This window comes from Megascapheus bottae, chromosome 11, assembly GCF_031878675.1.
Source record: "Megascapheus bottae isolate mThoBot1 chromosome 11, mThoBot2.hap1, whole genome shotgun sequence".
NCBI lineage: Eukaryota > Metazoa > Chordata > Mammalia > Rodentia > Geomyidae > Megascapheus > Megascapheus bottae.
Window position 1 is genome coordinate 40,213,994 of NC_143519.1, and position 20,477 is coordinate 40,234,470.

The 20,477-nt window shown below is 39.5% G+C and overlaps 1 protein-coding gene across 3 annotated transcripts in view; it reads right to left on the reverse strand.

The window, feature by feature from the left end:
* Positions 1–2,048: 2,048 nt before the first annotated feature.
* The window catches only part of Enox1 (ecto-NOX disulfide-thiol exchanger 1), a 515,583-nt gene continuing 497,154 nt past the window's right edge, over positions 2,049–20,477 (reverse strand). For all 3 annotated transcript variants that reach the window (XM_090342091.1, XM_090342088.1, XM_090342090.1), the window contains 2 exons: positions 18,879–18,964; positions 2,049–3,023 (listed from right to left, as the gene is read on the reverse strand). In XM_090342091.1, the coding sequence (XP_090198217.1) occupies positions 2,892–3,023; positions 18,879–18,964 (218 nt within the window). In that variant the 3' untranslated portion in view covers positions 2,049–2,891. The remainder of the gene's footprint in view (positions 3,024–18,878; positions 18,965–20,477) is intronic.

The window sequence follows — 20,477 nt, forward strand, 5'->3', positions numbered from 1 at the left end:
TCAGATTCAACTACTTCAGAAACTTCTCTGCAAGCTCTTCCTCTAGTTATTTGATTCATCCATGTGATAGAAGTTGATTTAGAGATAATGATATATCAGACCACTGAGGGAATGGGGAAACAGAGAGCTACTCCTTGTGGGACATACACAACTTATTGGAAAAGAAAGCATTCGTAGCAGGAGAAAGGAAAGCAGTTTCCAAGGGAATTGGGTTATTTTGTGTTCCAATAATTGGTGGTACATTATCATACATTTTAGTGTGGGTCCATGTGTGAATTGTTTTTAGGAGAACTTGATGGGTTTTGTGTTATTATCTCGTCACCTATAAATAACGTCTTTGTTTTTATCTGACAATATGCTTGCTATGTCCCTTACTTGAAAACCTGTCAAGATGGTGATTGGGGCATCCACAGATGATAGATAAATGGTAGGGAGAGTCTCCAGTCTTTAATATGATATTGCTATTTCTTTTCTGATATTGTCATTCCTAGGCATTCCAGCTGGTCTTGAAGTCACTATGTAGCCCAGCAGGCCTGAACTTTGATCCTCCTGACTCAAACCTTATTTTGCTATGGTTATTTTGGGGATAGGCTCTATTTTTCCTGGAGTAGGTTGGATTGTGATCCTCCTGTGTATGCTTCTTGCCATAGATAGGATGACAATTACCTCCCCTCATGTTCAGCTTTTCCTTTTGAAGCAGTCTCATGTCTTTGTTTTGTCTGGGCTCGCTTGGAATCATGGTCTTGATCTCAACTTCTGATATATCAAGAATGACAGGCATGGTGCCCTGCTATTGGATGAAATGGGGTCTCAGGAGTTTTTAGTGGGGGAGGCTGGACTGACCTTGAACTTGGTCTCCATGTCTCTGACTCCCATGTAATTAGGATCACAGGCATGAGCCATTGCCACCTGGCTGAGACAGTCTCATTTCTCTGCAGGCTCTCAGCATTGGCTATGGGCCTGAACAAAATGCATGTGTCCATACTCAGGGAAGTTACGAATAAATGCCATGTTATATTTTTAGTGTTCAAAAATAGAACCTTGAGGACAATAATGTCCAATGGGAAATTTTGAATATCTTTTTCATAATTTCAAAGAACATTTTAAAATGAACTGTCTTCATTTAAAATTAAAAAATACTTTGAATACTTGTCTTTTGACTTAAAAAGCAGGTAGTATAGATGCTTTAAAGGTAAAAAGGAAACTAAACTGCGTGTTTGTGAATTTGTTCATTTGTTTTTTTAGCTTTTCTAGAAAACACATAGAAAAAAATCACAATATGATCAATTAGCTACATAGTAACTCCCCATGAGGTCAGAAAAAAATAATACTTAAGTTAATTATATTTGAATGGCCTGTATCTATTCTAATGGTACACAATCTCTGATATTGGTACTTTCATATGTTTTTTGTCCAGTACGGGGGCTTGAGTTTAGGGCCCTTCTCACTTGACTTTTTTGTTCAAGGCTGGTGTTCTACCACTTGAACCATACTCCTTTCAGCTTTTAAAAAATACTTCAATTAACTGAAGATAAGAGTCCCTCAGGCTGGCTTCAAACAGGATTCTCAGATCACAGCCTTTTGGGCAGCTAGGATTATAGGCTGAGATACTGGCACCCAGCTTCCATGATGTAATTGTGGAAAACTCTTTCCACCAATGTCCTTTTCTGTCTCAGAATTTAATCTAACTTTCCATTCTATGACAATTTCTCAGTCTTTGCCTTCTGTCACCTTGACATTACCGAAGACATTATTTATTGAAGAATCCTGGTTAATTTTGCGATTTTCATAAACTTGGGGCTTGTCCAATACTCTCTCATGACACCAAACAAGGTCACGTAGTTTTTAGTAAGGCTATCAGAGGAATGATGTTGAATTTTTCTGAGTATATTATGCTGATATACATTCCTTTTGAAACACTGTTTTGCCTCTTCTTGTCACTCAGTTTTAATAATTTTAAAATTGTAAGCTATGAAGTGGAACTGAACATGAGAAAACAATTTCTTAAGGAGGAAGAAAAATATATCAAAGAATACTAGCAAAACCGATATGGCAGAAGTCATATTTATTGAAAAAAATTAATGTCTTTCCTATAAAAGTTGTAACAGGAATATTTGCTGAATGTTTATTTTGATGCAGAAACCTGAATATCACATACCACGTACAAGACAGCAGCACGAGTTTTCCCTTTATTTACATTTTTATGAAAACTGTTATGCAGTCCATGTTAAAAGAACTGAGGATGGAGAATTGTTACATTAGAAAAATAATATTCTCGGTAAAGCGTTCTCAAGTTGTCCAATCATTGTTTCTGCCTCTTCAATAAGGCAAAAGTCCCTGGAAACAGCATATAACTTAACGTAGAAAATACAATAACTTTTCAGATACATATTCAAGTTTTCTTTTGGTATGATTTTTCATCACTGCAGAATTATTATTTTTTTGTTGTTTTTATTGTTGTTTTTTAACTAAAACAGAAAGACTGCCAGGAAAATGTCATTTAATGATGTAGGCTATACATTACATTTACAACTCAGTAGCCTAGCAACCACCATGGCTACTCCCTCATTAACTTTAAATATTTTGCTAGGTGAGCTATTCTCAAATGTGGCCTATTTTAAGATTTCTGCCATCGTTATGAGTGTGGGATCATTGTTTGGTTTTTGTAGGAAACAGAGCTGTCACAGTATGAAGCTTTTGCTTAGTGTAAGGGATTGGTACACAATGACATTTCCACTCACAAGAGAACTGCCACAGATGTAAGTAAAGTGAGGTCCTGCTGGCTCTGCCTAAGTCCTTCCACGGTCCATCCTATCTGTCCTGCTCCCTGGCTCCCAACCCTAGCTGCCTTCAGGCTCTGTCCACTTTCAGAGATCCCTGCTCTTCCACAGCTAGGTTGTTTTAATTCCTTCGAAGGCACACAACTTCCATCTCTTTTCCAGCGTTGCCCCCACACCAGTGAACTCCTGCTTGAACATGCGAGGTAGCCGCATCAGAAGCATCTCGATTTCGCTGGCAGATATCTATTGGAGAGGAAGGGAAGTCAGTTGTGGACCATGAGAACATGAGAAAGCTGACATTTTCTACTACTGTGTTGTATTTTCTATGTATTTGTTTTCTATGTGGCTGCTGGGAGGGAATTCCTTTGGAAGAAGGGTGAAACACTGAGCATGATTCTAAACTGTCAGAGATTGTCTAAAATAAAGAGATAAACAGTGTTGGGTTCAGCTTCATGTGGACAGCTACTGCCCAGGACAGCCCTGCCTGGACAGCTCTCCCCTGAGAAACCTTCTTTCTCACCCACCAGTGCAGAAATCTTCTCTAAGTGTGAGCAACAGAGAGCAATTTGAGTGGGTTTCTTGCTACTCAACCTTTTTTCTTCTTTGTTTAATTTTCACAAGAACCAGAGACCATGAATGTTTAGCAATGAAAACAAAACTTCCACCCCTCCCAAAGCAATAAAAATCTTGACACCCTAGTCATAAAATCTACGCTGATATTTTTAGTATCATTTTTCTTCTCACGTTTTTTTCTCTAAATTGTTAACAGTATTTTTTAATAGCAGTCATTCACTTAGTTTTAAATACAGAACAAATGAGCCCTAATTTTCTATCCTAACCCTGCCCTCTTTTGCCTGTGTTTACCTCCTAGTCCTGTGTGTGCCTGGAGTTCTCACAGTAAGGTGGCTAATTTGAGGTCTGATATTCTGTTTGAATCAACTATCTACTATTGTTATGGGCTAAATGAACCTTAGAAAGATAATTAGTCTCTTTAAGCCTTAGCAAATGGGAATAGCATTTAATAAAGGATGGTATGAGAGCTACTGGCTCAGCACAGATTTGGGCACATAGAAATAAATGCTCACTGCCTCAAAGCTATTGTAACTTTTCCATGGCAGTAGCACTGAAGAGAGATCATTTTAGAGTCTATACTTTTCATTTAACACTATTAAGAGTCACTCAGAAGACACAGCAAGCAAAATCAAATCAACTGCTTGCAAGGCATTCCACATACATTTAATATTTCTGAGCCTATGATACAGCACTCAGTTAAATAAAGGCAGTCCTAGAAGGTGAAATAAATTCTATGCTTTTCCCCACAAAATCTTGTGGAAAGGATTGTTAAGATTCCCAAACAGAACCACAAATGTCTACTAAATGGATTGATGAAAGGCTCAGGCACTGGGCAAAATACCATCACCATATCCGGAGTTCAATCTCACACTGCTGAGAGACATGTGGGTTGATGCTGAGATGCACAGAGTATGTATTTCCTAGAGCTGGGAAAAGGAGGCAGCGTGTGAATATGAGTTGTGGCACCTGGGCACTGGTCTACCTTACAAACTGGTCAGCAGTGGTGATGGATAGCCCAGGGCAAAGGATGCTCATCCTAAACATTAGGAACTCGAGGCACTTGTTAAAAGAACCGCTTCCCTAGAAAGCACAGAAGACAACCCCTGTCATCCATTTTTAACAACCACCCCAGGTAATTTTTATGTTCAGACGTATTTGGGTGAAGAATAGGGGCTTATATCCGACAGGCTTGGATTTAGCTCTGGGCTAGGCCTCTAGCTGTGTATCACTGGGCTGATCACTTAATACTTGTAATGTTTAGTTCCTTTCTTCCTCTGTGTGTGTGTGTGTGTGCACATGTGTGTGTGATACATGTCACAATATTTCTCACTCTTAATTGTGATGCATATATATGCAGAAACTTGAATATTAGCAGGAGTTTTCATTTTATTTACATTTATATGAAAACTGTTATGCAGCCCATGTTAAAACATATACACATATCCATCACATGCTAAAAGATATATACATATATATATTCATCATGTTTAAGAGTGACACATAAATATATATCAACTAGCATAGTGCCTGACACAAGTAATATCTTTGTCTCTCTATAAGCTACTGATAGAATACTACAATGAAGCCTGGTACAGTAGTCTAATGAAGCAGTGGAGATACTGTAGTAAAACTCTGCTCAGTTGATCCACAGGCAGTTTCTTTTTTCTTATTCAGTTAAGTTTATTTTTCACTTGGCTTATAAAAACATAAAGATTTTAAATGTTCACAGGGTAAGGTGCAATGTTTCTCTACTATGTTTAAAGCAGGTTAAATGTATCTATCTCCTCCTATATTATTTCTTTATGGTAAGCATTTGAAATACTTTAGTCCTGGATTTATGCGCAAGGCCATTTCCTTTATGTTTTCTGATGTTTAAATTACCCCATTGGACAAACTCCTGCTCTTCCTCTGCAAGAGGACAGCCCGGGTCATCCACAGTTGAATTCAGGGGCTATTCCCAGTTAGCCATGGCAATACGGGCAGACCAAGGTCAGCTTGTCCACTCCAGTCTGGCTTCCAGCTGCCAGTATAAATGTCACTAGCCTTGGAGAGAAGAAGCCTTGGGCTATTCCTCAGGAAGGAAAGAAGCAGCAGATTCTCCAGAGTAAAAATATTTAAAGACACCATCTCTGTGGGTGGGTGGATGGGAATGGGGGTCTGAGAAGGACCACCCATTTTTCCTGTAGCTGGTTGCCAAAGTCTTCTTAGCATTAGCACAAAATTTAATTGTACAAAGGGGGAGTCATTGTATTATTCCCATAACAGCATATAAAATGTACTTTTTTATTTTATTTTTTTGCATTTTTTATTGTAATTAGTAAAAGGGTTATATGATATTTGCCAGATAGAAGGTGCATTAATTCACGTACATTGATACCCTTTCACATGTCTTGGTACCCATTTCCCCCCACACACACCCCCTACCCGTCTAGGTTTTCCCCCCTTCCCTATCAAATTTCAAATAACCAAATACAAATAAATTCAATATATCAGATAACAAAGTGAGATACTATAACAATATGAGATAACCAAGGGACAGCAAAGGAGATGAGAGACAACATAGTACATTAAGGACAACAATCATTCGTTATATGGCTTTTGTTTCGATATCCTAAATTAATTAGGAAGCCTACAGAGTGGGAGAAGATCTTCACCAACCAAACAACGGACAAAGGCCTCATATCTAAAATATATCAACAACTCAAAAAATTGAATCACTCCCAAACTAATCTCCAAAGTAACAACCATCCCATTAAAAAATGGGCCAAAGACTTAAAGAGAATCTTCTCTGAAGAAGAAACAAAAATGGCCTATAGACACATGAAGAAATGCTCAACATCTCTGGTCATAAAAGAAATGCAAATCAAAACAATTCTAAGATTCCACCTCACTCCAGTTAGAATGGCCAGGATCAGGAAAACGAATAATAACAGATGCTGGAGGGGATGTGGCCAGGAGGGATCACTACTACACTGTTGGTGGGAGTGCAAACTCGTTCAACCACTATGGAAAGCAGTGTGGCAGTGCCTCAAAAGGCTAAACATAGAACTCCCCTATAACCCAGCAATTCCACTACTTGGCATTTACCCAGCCATCCAGAAACAAGGGCATACTAAATCCACTAGCACAACAATGTTCATTGCAGCACTATTCACCATAGCAAAGATATGGAACCAACCTAGATGTCCCTCAGTTGATGAGTGGATCAACAAGTTGTGGTATTTGTACACAATGGAATTCTATGCTGCTGTCAGAAAGAATGACATCGCCCCATTTGTTAGGAAATGGAAAGACTTAGAAAAAATCATATTAAGTGAAGTAAGCCAGACTCAAAGGAACTTAGGCTCAATGGTTTCCCTCATTTGTCATAATCAGTAGAAACCTTGGGCTCTACTAGCAGAGATCTGCAATAGAGCAAAATCTTGATACATAAGGCCATATAGTATAAAATGTACTTTGATTAAAATCATCTTCTTGGGTACTGTCTTAATCCCACTAGCTAGTACCCTATTTGAACTGTTTTTTGTAGTTATCATTCTTCTACTTTTATACATAACATAATACATTCAATTACATTTAGTCTCTATCATCCTCTCTTTTATCATCTCTATTATCTAGCTGGCTCCACATCTTCTAGAATGCCTCTTTAGTTAGAATAGCCATTATCAAGAAAACTAACAACAGCAGCTGCTGGCAGGGATGTGGCCAAAAGGGAATGCTAGTACACTGTTGCTGAGAATTAAACTTCAATCACTCTAGAAAGTAGTATGGAGGTTTCTCAAAAGACTAAACACAGAGCTCCCCTGTGACAAGGCAGAAACAATGACTGGACAACTTGAGAATGCTTTGCTGAGAATATTATCCAGCAATCCCACTCCTGGACATTGATCCAATAGAGCACAAACAATGCCACACTAAAGTGACCAGTACAACCATGTTCATTACACATTGTTTATCACTGCCAAGGTATGGAATCAGACCTGATGCCCATCTGTGGATGAATGGATCAAAAATATGGTATACACAATGGAATTCTATGCTTCCATCAGAAAGAATGATATTGTATTATTCATTAGAAAATGCAAATACTTGGAAAAATATATTAAATTAATTAAGATAGATTAGGAGAAACACAGGTTGCATAGTTTCCCTCATTTGTGGCAACTAGAATATGCCTATAAATTTATAAGTAAACACATTGGATAGTGAAGAAAATACACTGAGACACAATAAGTTATATAGGTGTTTAGACAGTCATACAGTGAGACCAAAGGAGGATTTTCATAGGAGAAGATCATAAAGTCTCAATCACTATGACTATATATATATATATATTACCATATAAAATAATGTTTTACCAAATGAACTTCAAGAAATAGAAAGAAGAGATTTATTATTATTGGTGCTGCTGCTTTTGTTGTCTTTTCCTTTTGTCTTGTTTGTTAGCTTTGGAAGGGTGAGGAAGGACAATGGGTGAACACACACAGCAGTGGTACTCACCAGACATTATATGGAAAATAAACTCTACAACTGTAGGTGGGGACAAGAGGGAAAAAGTGAGAGAGAGCAAGGGAAAGGGTGAAATAGTTTGAAAAGAAACGTACTCATGAAAGTGGTGCTGTGGCTCAAGTGGTAGAGTACCAACCTTGAGCTGAAGAGCTCAGGGACCGCACTCAGGCCCAGAGTTCAAGTCCCACAATCAAAATAAGAAAAAGAAAGAGAAATCTATTCCTGACCTGACTTTTGCAACCGTAACCTCTCTGTACATAAACTCTACAGTTCTCTGTATATGAACTCTACAGTAACAGTAAAAACATATTCCTTTTCATAAAGCAGAATGTGGCCAGCGCTGGTGGCTCAGGCCTGTAATCCTGGCTCCTCAGGAAGCTGAGGTCTTAGTAGCTCTGTTCAAATCCAGCCCAGGCACAAAACTTCAAAAATCTGTGAGACTTTTATCTTCAGTTAACCACCAGAAACGGGAAGTAGCACTGTGGTTCAAAGTGGCAGAGCACTAGGCTTGAGCAGAAGACCTTAGGGACAGGGTCCAGGCCCAGAGTTCAAGTCCCATAACTCACAAAAAAGAAAAAAAAAAAGCAGAATGTGGCTTATATAAGGAAAGGATTGCCAAGCTCCCAAGTCTTCCCTCTACCGGACCATAGGATAAGTGAGTTATCTCCTCAGATTACTAACAAGCAAGCATACCCTTCACTTGCTAGATTAACAAAATGAAGACGCAGAAGATCTTGAAGTGACTATTAGCCACCTTATGGTTAACTAAACAGTTAACATCTTTGGGCCTATTTTATCACTTGTAAGGCAGGGAAGTGGAAAAAAACCTGAATGCTCTGAGAACTTGGTGCTCATTCCTGAGTACCAGACTTAGGGTAAGCCCTTTAAAATGCACCCATGCAGTGCAAAACAGAATAGGGTGACACGTCTTTTGTGTAGGGAAAGTCATAGTGTTAAATAACAGCCAATATGTAAGTAGTAAGTACAGTAAGATGTCTCTAGTGCAGTTTAGAATACTTTTCTGGTCTGAATTCCTTAAGTACATATAATAACACACACACACACATTTTATAGATGGTAATGTTAACATACAAAGACATTAAATAAGTTTTCCAAGGCCATGTAGCTAACAACTAGTGAGACCTGGATCTGAAATGCCTATGATGCTAGATTTATATAGCAATAAGTCATATATTACATTTTGACAAGGCTAGAAATTAGCACAATGGAAACTACTCTTCAGATGTAGTTAGCTACATTTCTGTTGTGAATGTAAGGGAACAGTCTGATTCTGCCTGAAAAAAATTGTAAATATTATGGACAGAGATGTCATAATCATGGAAGAGACCACTTCAAAGAAATCTCCACAATATTCAGTTAATGAGGCTCTCAGCTCTGCTCTAGAAAATTTCCTTAAGTGCATTCACATTTCATGTCATGGGAGGCATTCGGGAGAAAGTGCTTACTGGTTAGTTTGGTGTTTTGTCCTAGCCTGGAAAAATAACCTGTATGACATTTTACATTGAGGATTTTCAAGCTTAGCCACAGAAAATTTACCTCAACTTTTTTCCCTTCTCTTCTTTATTGCAAGGTCTTGTCATCTTGCTTTCTCAAATCCTTTTCTATGTTCCTCTCAGAACATTGTTGTTTTTCACACTTCTTTTAGGAAGGAGAGAAGGCTACAGGTATATAACCAAGGCAGTTGTGTGTTGTTAACAACATAAGGTAACTTTTAAGATGCGTACTTGATTTATTTTCTGCTCTGTTTACTCTAGCCCAAGCCCGCTACCAGCCAGGCCTCTCAGCACAGATACACTGTTACAAGCAGATATGCATCAGTGTATTGTCCTGGTCACCTCTGAATCGTGCAACACCAGGCAAGCTACACTGGTTAAGGGCAGTTGGTGGGGGGAGGAGGACCCTCTTGTTTGGGGAACTAAAGGTTGTGTCAATGCTAGAGATCCTGAAAGCCAAGTTCAAATCCAGATTTCCTTCTACAGGATAAGCTCACATCAGGCTATTAGTGTACATGTAAATTTTGTTCATTCTCCCTGTCCCTAGGCAAATTATAGTGCCAGCCAGACACACCTTACAATAAGAGGTAACACAGACAAACAATACAGATGTGTCATGAAGTGGGGGAGAGGAGCATGTCATGGGGGGGGGGAAGCAGGGAGGAAACAAGAAAGCAGGGAGGAAAAAAGGGGAACATTCAAAGGAAAGAAAGATCCAGAAGTGATGGAGGAAGACAAGGGTGAAAAGAGCAGTCAAGGAAGAAATGCAGGAGGAAGGCAACTGCTGGCCTATGCATCCAGTAAAGAAGTCAGTGGCATGATCTGGGCTCCAGGATTCCATACCTCTCATGTTGCCCCTAACAGCCTGGGCTCATCCCTGACTCCTGTGTATCTGTCTTGCTCTCTTAAGCACTCTATTAGTTCACATCTGATTCTCAAGACTTTAGTATTGTGCCATTTTTCTCAATTAGTCTACAAGTTTGTTGAGAGTTCTAGTGTAGATCATTTTCTTTTTGTACATTACATACATACATTAGATGTACAAGATGGGTTTATTTTTTATTGTCAGTCATGGGGCTTGAACTCTGGGCCTGGGAGCTGTTCCTGAGCTCTTCAGCTCAAGACTAGCACATTACCACTTGAGCCACAATGCTACTTTCAGTGTTGTGGTGGTTAATTGGAGATAAGAGTCTCACAGACTTTTGTGCCCAGGCTGGCTTTGAACTGTGATCCTCAGAACTCAGACTCCTGAGTAGCTAGGATTACAGGCATGAGCCACCAGCGCTCAGCTCACAGCTCACAAGATGGGTTTCTGCATGACATTTCTATATACACATGTATGCAATGTATCTTGATGTTTTTTCTGGACCCTGTTCCTTTGTTCTCTGATTTCTAGGAAGGGTTCGTCACATGACAGATTGTTACATTATTCCAGGACTCACTGGGATCCTGGAAACCAGCTCACCTTCTCTCATGGTGTATGAGCACATCCCTCTTGGTTCTTTATGTATTCAAGTGGAGAATGCTGTTACCTTGACTGTCACATGCATTCTAGAGGTACCATGATACCTAAAATGCACATTCACTATAATCAATTAGGCAATTGACAGACTGTGACCCGGGGCTGCTAAGAACATTAGAATACACATATTGAAGGTTTTTTTGGGGGGGAGGAAAACTTTTATAAGCACCACTGAAAATATTCACCTACTCTCATCACTAAAAGCTTGCCCCTTAGTTTTGTGCTATAAAATTAAAGCAGGACTTGAATCTTCCCAGATTTAAGATGTTTATATTTTGTGCTTGTAGAAAAGCAAATGACTGCTCCTCTGCTGGGAAGTGCAGAAATGCCGATGAGCAGCTGGTCACATGTAGTGGTGTCATGCAAGAATGGCGGATCTTCTTACATCCCCCAGCACTGGTGGCACATTGTATGGATTTCAGATTCAAATCTGCTCTATGGGATTTATCAGAGGATTTATGTAGAAGGAAGCCAGGTTTATTAGTCCCTAAAGAATGCATAAATTGGGGAAGAACAGAGGAAGCCCTCTATGAGACAGGAAGCATGCAATCATTAGTACTCCAATTCACTAGTTCCTCTCTGCAGCTTATGCTTAGCAGGAGTGAGGCCTTTCTGGGCCCACGCATGGGATTCTACGCAGTACTGAAAGCATTGGTCAAAATAATGTGGTCTGTTCTAAGGAGCATCCTGCCTGTGCCCAAGCACAAGTTTTGACTCAACAAGGCTCTGAGAAGTCATTGTTCTTGTCCTGTTTCTCTGAATGAATTGCAATCATTGTTGACATATTTTTCAGATAGAAGAGAGCTGGGTAGATGAGACTGGGTAATATAGGGAAAAAATGAAAAACATGCAAATATCATCACCAGGAGTGGGAATAATTCTGACTAGAAAATGGCCCATTATTGGGCTACATGGTTTTAGGGAGCCATGTGCAATTTTCATGTTCAGCATAATTTAAATTGATTCCTGCCTCTCCTTCTATTCCTAATCACTCTCCAACCCATATGTGACTTTTAGAGAAAGGATAATAAGAAGAGCTACATTCTGAGGCTGGGCTGGGCCTGTTTTTCTTGCTCTCATCAGTACAAGGGTAAGCAAAATTTAAATTTTATTTTACATCAATTGGGGTAACAGGAATGTCAAATCTCTTGGAAAATGAGTTGTTCTAATTAGAGTCTTCACACAGCTATTTTATGAGAGGCAGTCAACTTCCCGGGCTGTGGGGCCAGGCCAGGCCTATGTCACCTTAATGTGACATTAACCTCTGCCCTGGGTGGGGGGGAGGAATGTGACCTGGAGTTCATTCTGATTAACCAGAGGCAGGTGGGCCAGGCTGTTGTACCCAGATCTGCAGCATCCACAGGCTGCCAGAGGCTGCAGGATTATGAGGCTTTTGGCAGCTGATGCGAAGACAAGGCCCTGGTGGATACTCAGAGGGCAGACCTCTCATTATTTTGCTTTCTGCTTAATGCCCCGAGGAGATGGCATTCCAGTCTACAGTAATAATTTGCACTACAGATTAAAAAGTCTAAATATCCTCTCAACCTCACTGGGCTAGAAACAGTATATGGGCTAATCCCTGGCACCCAGCAGTTTTACTTAGAGTTCTTTTTTGATGAGGGTGTGGGAACCTTAACAGCACTCTGGGGCATTTCACTGAGTAGATGAGGGGCTGTCTGGGCAGGGAGTGAGGGAAGAAGTCAGGGGAGACCTGGTCTATTTCAGTTGTGAAGGATAAACTTACTTCATCCTCTACGAGGTGGAATTCCTTCCTATACAATCTCTTCTGGAAAGACCTGCTATCTAGCTGCCAGGGACTGAACATGTGAATTCTTTTCTCCTCAAAGATTCACAAAGGAGACAACACAAATCTTGTCTGATCTCTGTCTTGGAATAAGAAAAGAAAAAGAGCTTTCATTCCATCTAAATATGTTGTTTATCAATCCCTTGCACTTCCCAGGCAATTTTACACACACACACACACACACACACACACACACACACACACACACACACACACACACACAGGCACATATTATGCATACACAGATCACCAACTTGTATGGAAAGCGGGAAAGATCCCTATAATCCTTACATAAATAGAATGTAATGGATTCTGCAGCCATCCCAGCTTACATGAAAACAAGTGACTCCTCAAGTAGGCTTTCCACTAGAGAATGCCAGAAAAGGGAGGAAAGGGATGTGCCCAGGTGCCAGGGATAGATAATAACAATGACAGGAATCTTATCTGGACAACTCATTCTAAGCCAGCACTCTGGTACAGCACTATTCATCCCACAAAGAAAGCAGTGACAGTAAGGAAGAGTGAGTTGGGTGAAGGGGAAAAAACGCAAAAGAATGACAATAACAAAACCCCCCCGTCTTGGTTTTCCCCCCTTCCCTATGGGGGGGTGGGGGGTGGGGGGAGGGAAATGGGTACCAAGACATGTGAAAGGGTATCAATGTATGTGAATTAATGCACCTTCTATCTGGCAAATATCATGTAACCCTTTTATTAATTACAACAAAAAATATATTAAAAAAAAAACAAAAAAACCCAAGATGAGGTCCCAACAGAAATCATACTTGCATACAAATTGACATAAGAATTTGAACCGGCCTAGAGTCTGGCCTAGTGGTAGAGTGCTTGCCTAGCATGCATGAAGATCCTGGTTCAATTCCTTGGTACCACATGCTTAGAAAAAAACTGGAAATGGTGCAATGGCTCAAGTGGAAGAGAAAGCCTAAGGACATAGCTCAGAACCTGAATTCAAGCCCTAGGACTGGCCAGAAAAAGAAAAAGAATTTGCACCTCCAAAATTATGAAAAATACATTTCTGTCATTTAAATTATCACATCTTTATTGTTTGATAGGATAATTGTAAAATCACTTTGAAGTCCAGTCCACCACTGAGGATAAAATTGGTGATTTTAAGACATGATGTAAATGAACCATTGGTGTTCTTCTGAGCTACCTAAGGGACATCTCTGGAGGTAGAATGAAAATTGAAAATAAATGTGTTTCTGTGGCTTCAAACTCAAAAATAAAATAAAATAAAAAAATAACAAAACCTCCCCAAAGAAACCCTTCCAGGCTTTCACACAAGAAAGCAGCACATCATTTTTGTCCATATAAGCATTCTCTGTAGCTTATCTATTTGAGGGAAGTCCACAGAGAAACAATAATATGACTCTGAACTTCAAGAAGGTTATAACACCACTTTCCAAAGAACACCCAACTAGTGGCTGCTCCCAATGGTGGGACAGCATAGTTTCTGCTGCCACCTCACCAGCATGCTCACACTGCTGGCCCCTCTCAGCCGTGTTCAGATACTGTTGTCAGGATTGGGGATGAGACCCACTGATGGGGTGGTACTGTTCACCGGGTAGCATGTGAACTAAAGTGACTGAGGACACTTCTGTCACCCGATGGGGGGACACTGCCATTGTAGGTGCAGCCATCCATATCATTAGCCTGCCTGGACTACTTTCATGTCACCACTATTGTCTGGCCTATAGAGATCATTGGGTGTTTCCGAATTCATCATGGTACATGCTATCCAAATTCTCTGATCACAACCAAAGAAGCTATTTAGAGACCCAGTGTTATACAATGCCCACGTATTATTAAAACCAACTGACAATCCCATGACACATCCTTAGAAAATAACCGCATGTGAGGAAGGCCTGCTTGTAAAAGCAGTAGTGATAGCTGGTTCCATAGATACACAAATTTCAATGCTGGAACTCAAAAAGTATGACAACATAATATGGAAAGACCATAACTCTTTAGCAACAAATTTCGAAAATATCAAAATGAATGAAATGATTGACAACTAATTCAGATGACTGATTATTAAAAAGCTAGTCAGAGCCAAGAGGATAAAGAAAAAGAATTAAGAAATTAGGAAGACAATAGGCAAAAACCAACTTGCCAGAATGGATCTAGAGGACACAGAAAACAAGTAATATATTTATAATCTTTGGGAAGGTGCAAAACAGAGGGGAAAAGGATGAAAAAGTGCAGCAGTGGAGCTCACTCGATACAGATGAAAGTGGACTATGTAACTGATGGGTAAAGATCAAATGAGACACTGGGAGAGAGTGAGGGAAGGAAAACCACTGTACGAAAAGAAATATACTTATTATCTGACTCCTATAATTATAATTCCTTGTATATCACCTTTATAAGAACAACTAAATAATAATAAGAAATAATGGTATTAAATTTGTTATAAAAATCTCCTAGCAAAGAAGATGTCAGGACCAGATGGCTTCATAGCTGAATTTTATCAAAGTTTTTAAAGAACTAATATCAATTCTTTTCAATCCATTCCAGAGATATGAAATGGAGAAAATGCATCCAAACTCATTCCATGAGGTCAGCATTGCTGTGATGAAAACTAAAAAGGACATAATAACAAAAAACACAACAAAAAAAGGAAACTGTAGGCTAGTAGTCTTGATCACTACTGATGCAAAAATCCTCAAAAAAATATGTTAGTGGGGGCTGGGAGTTTGGCCTACTGGTAGAGTGCTTGCCTAGCATGCAGGAAGACCCGGGTTCAATTCCTTGGTACCACATATATAGAAAAGCCAGAACTGGTGCTGTGGCTCAAGTGGCAAAGCACTAACCTCGAGGAAAACCCAAGGATAGTGCTCAGGCCCAGAGTTCAGTCCCCAGGACTGGCAAAAAAAAAATGCTAGCAAATTTAACAGCATATCTAAAAGATCATCACCATGATCAAGTTATTCTCATGGCAAATATACAAGGATGCCTACTCTCTTCCTTTGTTTAGGATTATATATTTGAGAATGCAAATCAGTGAATGCAATATATCAGATCAATGGAACAAGGATAAAAAAATATCAATAGATCAATAAAAGCATCCACTAAAATTCAATATACCTTGATGGCAGAAAATAAGAATACATTGAGTATTATATCTCACATAATAAAAGCTAGCTAGAATCATCCTGAGTGGATAGAAAGCTAAACAAAGTTCCTCTAAGATCAGGAATAAAACTGGAATGTTCACTCTCACTGCTCTTTTTCCATTGAAATACTAGCAGTTTTAGCTAAAGCAGTTAGGCAAGAGAAATAAATTATAGTGAAATTACTCTTGTTTTTTGGATGATACTATTCTTTTGGGGGGGGGTGGTCAAGAGGCTCTAACTCTGGGCCTGGGCACTGTCCCTGCTCTACCTCTTGAGCCTTCCAGTTTTCTAGTGGTAAATTCTGGAGGTAAGAGTCTCATGGACTGCAGTGCCTGGGCTGGCTTTGAACTACCATCCTTATATCTCAGTCTCCTGATTAGCTAGGATTACAGGTGTGAGCCACCGGCGCCTGGCTACTATTCTATATGTAGAAATTCCTATAGAATTCATAAACATAGAATATATAAGGACTCCATTAAAAGACAATTTGAGTGGAGAAATTTAGTAAAATAGTAGTAAAATCAGCATACAAAAGTCAGGCATCTATGCATTTGCAAAGAAGAAATGAAAGCAGCTCAGTATAGAAAAAGATAAAATACCTCCTCATGAGTACACAGAGAAGTAAAAGATCTCTACAATGAAAAATACAAAACACCGATGAGAGAAAACTGAAGATAAAAAGACCTGAAGACTTCCCAGGTTTATAGATTAGAAGAAAAATATAATTACAGTATGTACACTATCCAAAATGATCTTTAGGAATTTTCATTGAAATATCCATGACATCTTTCATATAAGTTGGGGAAAAATTCTAAAACTCAAGATTTTCAATAACCAAAATGATCTTGAGTAAAACAAATAAAACTAAAAGCATTACAGTAAATCTCTAATTTCAAGACAAGGCCACAGTAACAGAGAACAGCATGGTACTGGCATAAAAACAGACTCATAGAAAAAAGAAAAGGAGAAAAAAGAAGAAATACTTTAAAACATTAGGATAATCAATGCTTTCCTGGACAGGACCACAAAGCCCAGGAAACTTAAGCAAATATTAATAGGAGAGATTTCATCAAATCCACGAACTTCCTGCATAGCAAACACAACGGAGCTAATAGGAAGCCCACTTAATGGGAGAAAATACTGGCCATACACCGGAGAAAGCATTAACATCCAGAATATATAAAGTGCTAAAAAAAAAAAGCCCCTTAACCGAAAATAAAACACTTTAAAAATGGCAGATGATCTGAACACTCTTCTCAAAGGAAAAGAATTGTAAGAATCCAAGAAATATCTTTTGCCATTAGAGAAATGTGGTGAGATACTACTTTGTTCCAGCTAGAGTGATCATTATTCAAACAAACCAACAAACCACGATGATAACTAAAAACAGCAAATGCTGTCAAGAATGTGGAATAAAGAGCACTCATATACGCTTGGTGGGAATGTAAATTAGTGCATACACTATGAAAATTAGTAAGTAACTTATTCAAAAATCTAAAAAAAATTACCTACCATATGATTCTGATATATCCCACTCTTTGCCAAATAGACAAAGGAATAAGAATTTAAAAAAAAAATCACACTAGACTTATTCTATTTTGTACAACTGGAATTAATGTTGTAATCTAACTCCTTTTGTACTGTTTGATTTATCATGAAATGGTCCAAATCTTTATAACTAAACAGTATTTTTAGTTCTTGATTATTTCTTCCTCAAAGAAAAATGTAAGACCTGAAACTACAAGAACAAAACACAGGGGAAATACTTTACAACAATAAGATAATCAATGTCTTCCTGGACAGGACCACAAGGCCCCTGAAAAGTCAAACAGCTCTGAAATCATGTATTGGTAAAATCATCCTGGTTGAATAATAGTCCATGCTAATCACTGACAACTGAGAATAACACGTGTCTACACACATCTCAAAACTACAGGCTATAAGTATGGTCATACAAATGCCATGTGCTCTGTCGTGCTCCTTGGAAGAGCTTTTACTTACTTCCACTTTCCTTTCAGCTACAAAGTTCCACATCTGACTCGTTAGTATGTTCATGTTTCACCCCTTTCTGGGCTCCATTAGGTAGCCCTACCTGGGTAAGGAATCACTGATCCACAGTGGCTCTCAGCAGTCACTGTATCTCGGTAAGGTTGTCTCTGTTCAGTTCCTCCCCTTTAGCGCACAATACTATACCAGGCTAGAGACACAGCTCTTTGCAGAGGGGAGAGCTGAGCTCAGGAGTTGTGGGGTGATGACTGACTGTTGGAGTGATTCTTAAGGGGCACAACTAAGAAAAACTGTGCAGTTATTTCTTTCCACTTGGAAAACACTGTGGAAGAAGTCATCAATACAGTGTCCTTCCATGTCATGTCAGACTTTCGTGTTATTTGAAGTGACTATCCCCTTGTTGTATGTCTCTAATGTGGAATCCTGTGACAACATGGCCTAAGGATCATGTCTCATTAGCCCTCTGATTCTGCTTTCTTCCTTGTTTCTAGAACTTTCAGGCCAACTTGAAACTGAAATGTCTTTACATTGCTTTTCTTTCTACAAAGGGCGGGAATGGGGGTAAGTGGTAATATGTTTGCCCAAGTCCCTGGTGAACAATGAATAGATACTTCTCAAAAAAAGAAACAAAAGATTATAAGTGCCCAAGAAATTTGTTAAAATGCTCAATAGCCTTAACCAGTTTTGGTTCGGTTTCTGTGAATGAAAAAAGAGAGGAAGATTGTGGGTGAAGGAAGGAGGAGGAGCGAAGAGGAGGAGAGTGAGGAGAAAGGAGAAAGGAGAAAAGAAGAAGAAATGGAAGAGAAAATTAGAGGAGAAAGAAGGCAGAAGATGAAAGAGGAGGAAGAGGGAGTAGAAGAAAGGAAGAGGAGTAGAAGGCAAAAGCAAGGAAGACAATTAGTAGTCTCCTCACCTCCATCCCCAGCCCCCTCCCGCTGCAGCGTCATTAATCACCAGGCTTTTCTATCCCAGCTCAGTTTGCTCCAGTCCACTGCACACACAAGCAATATGCGAAATCTTAGCACTGAAAACTACCTTGGAGTCCAGCTGCTGCATGTATGACCAAAGGTATTCAATGTTGGCTCCAAAAGGATGGACATGAAGAAACGTTGATATGATGCCTGGATGAAAAGAAAAAAAGACAGATGTTGAAAATTAGGTAGAAGCAAGTGAAACGTCTCTGTTACGGTTACATAATGCCATCGAATCTCAACCACTTTTGTCAGGCTGAGTTAGGGTCTTGCCATTTCTTTTCTTTCTTTTCCTTTTGTTTTTCCATTTCTGGGAACAGGACTCGAATCTGGGGTGTGACATTTTATCACTCAAAAAATGGCACTCCGCCATTTAAGCCATGCCTCCAGCTCCTCGTCATGTTATTTCTAACATCACTGAACAAGCACTCAATAATAACATGATCTAGAACCAGTAACAGCAACCGGCCCACAGAATACATCTCCCCCCTACAATGACAGTAGTTAGTAAAGGTAGACTTAGAGATAATATATGGATGAATACACGTATTTCTAAACAAAGACTCCTGGAAGCAGTTCAACCACCAATTTTATGCTTGATTTACCAATATAAAATTGTAGTTATTGAAAGGATAAAATTATCTCTTTTCTTTCTCTCAGTGGACTGTGCTGTATGAAAACGGCTCAGACAGCTGTGCCAGAAATCACTGCCTCGAGTTTTCCTGGTAATTACAGCTGTGCCCCGCAACTCTGAGCTGCCATTGGAGGACGTGTTTGTTCATCCTCTAACATGCTCTGCTCCTCAGTCACGGCTGCTGTTGAAGGGGAGCCAGGCTCTCTCCTCTTGTCTGCTGTGGTTGACAAGATCATTTATAAAGGCCTGTGATTGGATGCTTTGGCTGGAGTGTGGTCAGGAATCAGAAGGCCTTTTGCCTGTGAGAGTCAACTGTCCTTTTGTTAGTATTGACAAATGAACAGCTGAATGTTGGTGTAAGAGCCAAGGTAAAAGGCATTATCTTCCCCTTCTCTAAGTCAAGTTTGCTGTAAGTTGTGTGCTAAGGGAGCTGGCTCAGGCAAATTTGGAAGGTTGCGGATGCATCAGTTCTCTTGGTCTGTGTATTGTGAGCAGTGAAACTAGAGAGTCAAAGGGTGAGAGGGGAGACTCAATGGCACAAAACGCAATCAGGGAGAGAAGCAGGCAACCCGAGGCTCTTGTAGCAGGTCTTCTTGTTTGGAAGGAACCCGGGTTGATCCAAGGTAACACCCTCACTCTTCTTTCTGCTGCTTGAGATGTTCCGGAGTGGAACATGAAGGTTTTGAAACATCAAGTTAAAAACAGAACAGAACAGAACAGAACAGAACAGAGAATGGAAGGGTCTAGACAAGCTCCCATGACCTATAAAGGAATTTTATAGGTTGACAGTAAAACAAAGAAGATAGAAACAGGTAACTTGTTTCTCTATAGACATAAGCCTATTTTCAGGCTTCTCTTATTTCATTCTGAACTGAATGTATGTTCTTTGAATGTTCCTGTTCCTTCTTTGCTAGACTCTCTTTAGAAAGCAATGGGGACTATGGAAGGAAATAATGGTGATGACGTGTGTGTGTGTGTGTGTGTGTGTGTGTGCAAATTGCACGTACACGTGGAAATACACATGCTTAC